The sequence below is a fragment of the Leptodactylus fuscus genome, chromosome 8 (assembly GCF_031893055.1).
Source record: "Leptodactylus fuscus isolate aLepFus1 chromosome 8, aLepFus1.hap2, whole genome shotgun sequence".
NCBI lineage: Eukaryota > Metazoa > Chordata > Amphibia > Anura > Leptodactylidae > Leptodactylus > Leptodactylus fuscus.
In genome coordinates this window covers 15159377-15167678 of record NC_134272.1, presented here as the reverse complement: position 1 = coordinate 15167678, position 8302 = coordinate 15159377, and the positions used below count along the sequence as shown (strand labels likewise).

At 46.3% G+C, this 8302-nt stretch overlaps 1 protein-coding gene across 1 annotated transcript; it reads left to right on the top strand.

Annotated features, from left to right (window-relative positions):
* Positions 1–462: 462 nt before the first annotated feature.
* Positions 463–7961, top strand: DRC3 (dynein regulatory complex subunit 3). Its single transcript, XM_075286029.1, has 12 exons — positions 463–613; positions 2510–2626; positions 2842–3008; positions 3209–3355; positions 4098–4217; positions 4403–4515; positions 5132–5306; positions 5615–5746; positions 5956–6026; positions 6682–6805; positions 7057–7188; positions 7851–7961. The coding sequence occupies exons 1-12, from the start codon at positions 463–465 to the stop codon at positions 7959–7961; spliced, it is 1560 nt and encodes a 519-aa protein (XP_075142130.1).
* Positions 7962–8302: the final 341 nt, after the last annotated feature.

The following is an 8302-nucleotide window of genomic DNA, read 5'->3' as shown; positions in this document are numbered from 1 at the left end:
CTTCCCCTGACGTCCTTCAACAAGCCGCTCCCATTGGCTAGCGCATTTTGAATAACAAAGCTTTATGTGACCCAATGTTCTTTCCTAAACCAGCTCATCCATTGGTCACTACTAATCACGTGAGCCGTTTCCCTTAGCAACAAGAAAACGCGTTGCAAATTCTGCGCATAGGACAGGTATTAAAAGAGATTTGTGTGTTTTTTCCGCTTATTTCCATATAGTGCCGAGGATTGATAGGGCGAGGCCTCAAACTAATCCCATCCTGTATTATACCACAGCAGGATCAATAAACCGCTGTGGGACTACAAGTACCAGCAAGCCCCTGTGTTTCAGAAATCCCTACCATTGATTCTTCGCCATTTTCCGGATCTCTGTTTGCTGTCAGTGAATGGACGCCTTCCCCATCTCACGTATGACAATTATTCTTATCTTCCTGTCCTATCACAGCTGGAGGCGAGCGCCATGTACGACACAGCGGAGCCCAACGTCATAGACGATGAGATGCTGAGACAAGCCGTGGAGGAACAAGGCCCGCGGGGTGAAGCCGGACGCATCGCCAAGATGGAGGGCATCAGCTTTAAGGACGTCACCAGTTTACGGCTCGATTTCAAAAGTAAGAAATCTAGACTTCATATGTTGTGTTGTAGATCTGATCTTAAAGGGGTTGTCCCCTCACAAGGATCCTATCTATACTGCTAGTTTATGTGGATTCAAGACTTTTCCTAAATGCATTGCTTTATCAAAACTGCTTTGTTTGGCCGATATCTCAATTTATTCACTTCATTGTTTACACTCCGTTTCTTTGGCCCTTGGGATTATCTGCTCATTTGTCAAGTGATGTAGCTGCCTGCTCTCAGGGGGGGAGGGGCTGGGAGCAGTAGCGGAGCTTCTCAGATAGGGGAGGGGGAGGTGAGAGCTCCGGGATTTCTAAGCTCTTATCAGTCAGTTTAATTGAATTTGGCTTATAAGGGCTGAGATAGGGAGTCCCTTACCTCTGTATGTAATGCAAACTGACTCAAATCCAGCTCTGCTACATCAGCTTCACACTGTGGTAATTCATTTACAACCAATCCTGTGCAAGTGAAACCCCGCCCACCAATGTGCCGAGAAAAGCAGGAAGTGAAGAGAGCACAACAGCCTGCAGATTGGTAAACAAGCGTCATGGGAATACCCCTTTAAGTTCTGCTTCTGTGACCACCAAATTGGGTGAGGTCTCGCAAACCTGCGCCTCTGCGTCTGAAAGTGCAGGACTGCCTGCAAATATAATGTGATATGGATCTTTGTGCGATGGGCAGGGGTTCTATTGTAGAGACCCCCACCAATCACAAATCCTTGTTCCCCGTTTAAAGGGGTTTTCTGACTTTCAGGAGGTGTTTTATACTAATGATCTATCCATGGGAGAGGTCATCAGCATCTGTTCAGTGGGGGCCCGACACTTGTTCCGAAGAATGAGGGTCCTCCGTCTTCCATTTGAATTTGCATGAGCATGTCTACTCCATTCACTCTCTATGGTACTGGCTTAGATTAAACTGTTGCGCCTTCGCTGTACAAACGGGTTTTCTGGCCCCAGGTGTTTTTTATACTGATTACCTGATAGGTCATGCATATCTGATCAGTGGGGGGCAACACCTGAACTCTGCACGAGCTGATCCGGCACTGTCCTGGTGCGGGAAGCTTCTGCACCGGACAGGGCTGGAAGCAGCTCTGCTTCTATTCAAGTAAGAGGTGCTGAGCCACAACACACTGGCACCACTGCTATACTGTGGACAGAGCTGCTTCCAGTCCTGTCCTGTGCAGTAGCTTCCCGCACCAGGACACTGCCGGATCAGCTGGTGCAGAGTTCAGGTGTTGCCCCCCACTGATCAGATATGGATGGGTTATCAGTAGAGATGAGCGAACACTATTCGGATCAGCCGATCCGAACAGCACGCACCCATAGAAATGAATGGAAACACCTGTGACGCCGGCCAAGTCAGTGTCACAGGTGCTTCCATTCATTTTTATGGGTGCATGCTGTTCGGATCGGCTGATCCGAACAGTGTTCGCTCATCTCTAGTTATCAGGTAATCAGTATAAAAACACCTGGGGCCGGAAAACCCCTTTAAACAGTTGCGCCTGCGCTGTATGATCTTGGTCAGTACCATAGAGAGTGAATGGAGTGGCCATGCTCATGCAAATTCAAATGGAAGGTGCAAGACCCTCATTCTGCAGAACAATGGGTATCTTGTTGGTGGGACCCCTATTGATCAGACACTTTCTACGTATCCTATTGTAATTGTGGGAGAGCTCTCTATTATGGTCCCCATAGCCGCCTAAAGGATCACACTTTCACTATGCATGAATAATTTGGAGGATATTTAAAAGAGAACATTTAGGGTGCTTTTATCCCCTAAAGAGCTTGTTCCAAAATGACATAACAGTCCAGTACTGAGACTAAGCCATTCTGCAGCCTACACTCAGGGTCCAGTGACACTTGGCCGATGGAATAATACAGATTCCTCTGTTTCAGACATCCTGAAGATTGATAATCTCTGGCAGTTCAACCATTTGACCAAGTTACAGCTGGACAACAACATCATTGAGAAGATCCATGGGCTGGATACATTAGTGCACCTGGTTTGGCTTGGTGAGTAAGCTGCTTTCCTGTATACTGCTGTTATCTCTGCCATGGACATTGCACATAATACAACCACAAACACTATAGAAGTATGGCATCCTGTAATCCAGAAGATTGTAATCTAGTGATCCTATTCTGTACCATATCCTGATCAATTTATTTGCAGAAAATTGTTACTGTCATGGCGTGACGCTATTAATCAGCCATGATGTGACCTCTTACAGACCTGTCATTCAACAACATTGAGGTGATTGAAGGTCTGGACGCGCTCACTAAGCTACAGGATCTCAGTCTGTACAATAACCGCATCTCAGTCCTCCAGAACATGGACAGCCTTAAGAATCTGCAGGTCCTGTCCATAGGAAGCAACGACCTGACGTCACTGGAGAATGTAAGAGCCAATAATTCCCTTGGGTTCTGGTATTGTCAAGTATTAAAGGGGTTTTCTACTTTTCTGGAAGAAGGCAGCCATGTTTTTTAACCCCGTTTACCTCTTTATGTGTACATGCACCAAAATATATTGATTTATGTAATGGAAATAGAAAGCCTGAGAAATGATAGCCTAGTAACATGTCACTGTTTTGCCTACAGCTCGCCTATCTTCGCAGATTCAAGCAGCTCAGGACCCTAAACCTGTCAGGAAATCCTCTGTCCGAAGATGAAAACTATAAGTTATTTGTAGCGGCTCATCTGCCAGAGCTGGTGTACCTGGACTTCAGGCTCATAGATGAGAATATAGTATGTATACGGATCTTTGCAGGCCTGTGGATAAGGACAACCCTTTTATTGTCACTAGCTGTTGTCGCTAAGTTTTGTCATACAGCATTTCAGGGAATTCTGAGTTAATGGGGTTGTCCAGGATCTGAAGATGTGTGATACTGATGACCAACCCTATTCAAATGAATGGGAGTGCGACTGCAGTTCCAGAGGCGACCACTACAATGTACGTACTGGAAGCCTCATGCAGTGTATACAGCTCTGTGCAGGGTAGTGAGGGCGCCCATTCACTTCTGGCCATATACTTAGGATATGGCTTCTGGTTGATGCATCAGCTGATCAGTGTGAGGTTTAGGTGCCGGACGCCAAGCGATATCAGTATCAAATATCTGCAGCTCCTGGTCTCTTCTTTATGATCACAATCTGTTAGCCAAAGTATAGAGCAACAACAAACAGTGTTCTTGCTCTGGACGACCCATCCTGTCCTGCTTTATATAGACATTCCATTATTTTGAATGGACACTGTGTAATGCTTAATTTCCCCTGGGATGGCGCTAGAGCAAAACGGAATACTTATTGCTGGATCTCACCACAGGTTACAGCTGATCGCTGAGTGTCCCTGCAACAGGACTTGTCACGATCAGCTTATTTTCAAGGGACCCTCTAACAATATGAATTGTCCAACGTGGAGAATCCCATTAAGGTTCTAGCTCTCATAAAAACTCACGTGGTGTACACTAACCTCCCCCATCTTGTACCATAGAGAGACATCGCTAATGTGAAGTACCAGTACTCTATCGAGGAGATGAATCACACCGAGACCCTGGAGAGAGTGAAGCGAGAAAAAGAGGAGGCGATTCAGCAAGAGCTGGACAGGCACAAGGTACTCCCCCAAATTATACCAGGTCATAAAGCATAATGTGGTCCTTTACTGTGTTTGGGGGTGGTGGTCACACCTCCCTACACCTGCTTTCACAGTGGCCTGAGTGAACCCCAACCCTTCTAGGTTCCCAGTAATATTTTTGTGTTCTCTGCCCCTCCTCCATCGTACCATCCATTTGTTCACAGGCCGCCTACATGGAGTATCTGAATGGCCCCTACTTGTTTGAGAGTATGTATGCGGAGGATGTGGAAGGAACCCGACTGTCGACCCTTCCTGCTATAGCAGAACTTGTGGAATCATATCCTTTCACTATGCAATAAAGTAAAACTTATCCCCAATGGTTGGGACCCCATTAGTGGAGTTCCCCTTGAATAGAGTATCATTTGTGCATAATGCTGCTGCTCCATTTCATTCTATGGGGCTGGAGGTAGCGGAGCGCTGCTGCTTCTCATTGCTGGTCCCATAAGGATGCCCATGTACAACTGCACCTCTATTCAGATAGGGAGGGGACCCCCTTTCTAGTGATCGCTGGGAGCCTCGTTGGTTGACCCCCCAACCGATCAGACACATATTCAATATGACAAACACCTTTATTAATGTAATCTGGTACCTGGGGCACTTTAGAAGGTGACAAACTAGGAAGTTGTCCAGGGCTTGTTTCCTATGTAGTACACTATTTGGGTACTATATAGTGGTATCATCACTGTAGGGGATTGTAGGGTTATAGGTTGGACTTGATGGATTGATGTCTTTATCCAACCTCATCCACTATGTATGTAACTATATATCTTAGCACTGTATGAGTCGTTCTTTAGTTGACCCCCTAAGTCTTGTTGATCTTGTCTTGCCCCTACTCATGCCATGGTACCAGTACTAGAAGCTCTACCCACGTGACTCCTTAACCTGCCCGTCACCTTTAGGACTAAGTGCACTGAAGTCTGCCAGAATCTGTTTGAGTTCGGTCTCAAGCATCATGAGAAGAGAGAGGCAGAGATGGCCATATTCAATGAATGTCTGCAAGAGGCGGTGATGGAAAACCAGGAGGCCGGAACCAAAAATATCCGAGAACTTGAATCCAAGAGCAATGAGGTAAGAAAGATACAAGGAGTCTGGAAGAGGCTGTTATCCTGGATTCAGAGGCTTAAAGGAGTTTTCCAGGCTTACAGATTGATGGGGGACTGATACCTAGGCCTCCTGCTGATCAGCTGGTTGAAGAGACCACAGCATCACAGAATACCAAGCACAGCGCCCGCCATACATTGTATAGTGGTTGTGCTTAATATTGCAGCTCAGCGCCATTCACTTGAATGGGACTAAGTTGCAAACAGGCGATGCGATGAATGAATGTGACATCCCATCACGTACAGTCGTCCATGTATTCTTTACTCCCCCGGCAGCTGCTGAATGAACTCTCCCAGATCACAGAGCAGCAGATTATTGATGCCAAGTCCCTGGAGTACAGTCAGGATGTGAGCCAGCTGATGGACGCACTGCTGAACCTGGAGATACAGCTGGTGGATCAGCTCGAGGTAAGAGGACCTGTCATCTCTCCTTTACAGATGACAATTCAACACTGGAGAATGCTGCATTGTGATGTTCCTCAGTTGTTCCTCCTGGAAACGTATGGCTTAAATTGAAAATTGGGTGTTATTGTTCACCTTGTCTCAAGAGCTGAGAAGTAGTCTGATGCTACTGTAGGTTTGGGCCAGTAGTGACCTGGATATTTTCCTCCATTTAGGAAATCAATAAGGAGTACGAGAGGAATATCGGAGAACTGGTGTCGACATTCCTGGAGACAGTGCAGGGACTATATCCTTTGTGATCAAGACAGCTGAGGACATAAGTCTGCAATCGGTGGTGACTAAAAACCTCGGAATTAAAGGAGTTCCCCGGTAACAGGAGCTATTGCCTTCTAGTATACCCAATACTAATATAGTCTCAGAGGGTGGCACAGCTATACGAGCATATACCCAGTCACATGACCCAGACGTACCGTCATCCTCTACAGTGAAGGTTCCCAGCAGGAAACCACAAAGAACTAATACACTAAAGTAGAAAACTCCATCACCTTTCCATATACAATGCTCAAGCCTTATTTAAGGAATTTTAATTTATGGCCCATCCAATTTTATTTACCAAGCAAGTATGGCAGACACTTCTCTCCTTCCATGTAGGGAATTAGCCCTTATCAAAAGCAGTCCCCAATACTGTGTGCAATTAGTGCAATCCCCTACAAAGCCAATGGACAAAAGTGGCGCCATTTGTAGGAAACGAAAAGCTGCCATGTTATTTTTTTAATCTCTGTAACATTGGAGGTTCCCATCACTGAAGATATTTAAAAATGGCTGATATCAGGGAACCGTAGAACTTCCAATTGCCCAGCGAACGGGGATCCATGAGTGCAGATACGGTCGGCGTGTTTCATCTCTGTACACACAGAGGTTGCCTTAACTCGGTCTCATACAATGGCTCAGATCAGAGACTTGGAGAACCAACATCATGAGCATCTCCTGGAGCTGTGCATCAACATGCTGGAGCGCGTACTGAAGGGGGAGATGGATGAGGACATGACAGATGAACTACGAGCGGTAACGTATCCCCTAAACCTTAGAGTAGAGGTCACCAAATCGTGGCTCTCCAGTGGGTGCAAAATTACAACTCCAAGCCTGTCAACTAGGATGGAAAGCTGTAGTTTTGCGGCTACTGTTGGCGACCACTGCCTTAGTCTGATGCCTGTTATACATGCCATGTAATCTGGACATTCATAGCTGCAGGGTAAAGCATGGTGGACAAAGCCGCTAGGCTGGGGTCACTGCTCACTGTCACTTTTGTTCTACAGCTATTTGTAGACAAAGACACAATCATCAATGCGGTCAGCGCCTCCCATGACATACACATGCTGAAGATCGACAACCGGGAAGATGAACTGGTCACCAAAATTAACAACTGGGCCACCAACCTGTTACAAAAGGTGAGACTTTGTTTGTAGGTTATGTGGGGAGAGTCTAAATAGCCAGAAGGGGGAGGGGATGAAGAGTATTAAAAATATATTGCTGTTTTATTCCAAAAACAGCACCACATCTGTCCACAGGTTGTGTCTGGTATTGCAGCTCATCCACATTTACTTCAATAGAGCTCATCTGCAATGATAGATACACTAACCCCATTGATGGCAGTGCAACCGAACTTCAGCACCAGGTACTCTCCATGGAGAGGTGTGGTGCTATTTCTGGAAGAAAGCAGCCATGTTTTCCTAATACTATACAACCCTATAAATCCATCTCATGGTGGTTTGCTGCCCCAGGAGTATTTCACTGCTGCCCATAAAGGTACATCTGTGTTCTCTACATTGGCAGCTATTACAACTCCTCTCTATAGTACCCGTGATATGCTGCTGGTGCCAGGAAGAGCAGTCATGGGGAAGTTTACGGCTCTGCAGTATATTATGGTTGCATGTAGTCAGTCAGTGTGACGTCACTAGGGAAAGGTCAGGTGATATCACCTTGTGGCGGTCTGTCCAAGGCTATGGCATGCATGTGCACATCCTGGTCATGTGATCATATCCCCGGTGATGTCACACTGACAGGCCACAACCCAACCAGGGATTATTTTATTATATATTTCGAATTCCAGGTTCAACAGGAAGAAATACAGAGGAATCGGAAGCGGGTGGCAGAAATCAACATATACATTGATCACATGAGAGACGAGCTGGACAACCTAGACGTCCATGAGCAGATATGAGAATCTGTCCGCGAGGAGCGGCTTTCAGCTACAGGTCACATGACATTCCCTGATCAGACCTGGTGTAGTCTGGAAACGGTGACGATCTGGTGTCATAAATCCACACTTGCCAGCACATGGGTATCATATCACTACCAGTTAGCCCCTATCCCCTACTTCAGCTGTCTGATAATCCCATTGAAATTATTACATTGGGGCTCGCTGTCTGTCCTGCCGCCCCATTCAAAATCAGCGGTAGAACCCCCACCAATCAGCAAGTGATCTGACTGATCCTTTGTACACATCAGCGAAGAAGGACTACAGGTCCAGTAATGTGTGTGGAGAAAGAGAACACAGCGCAC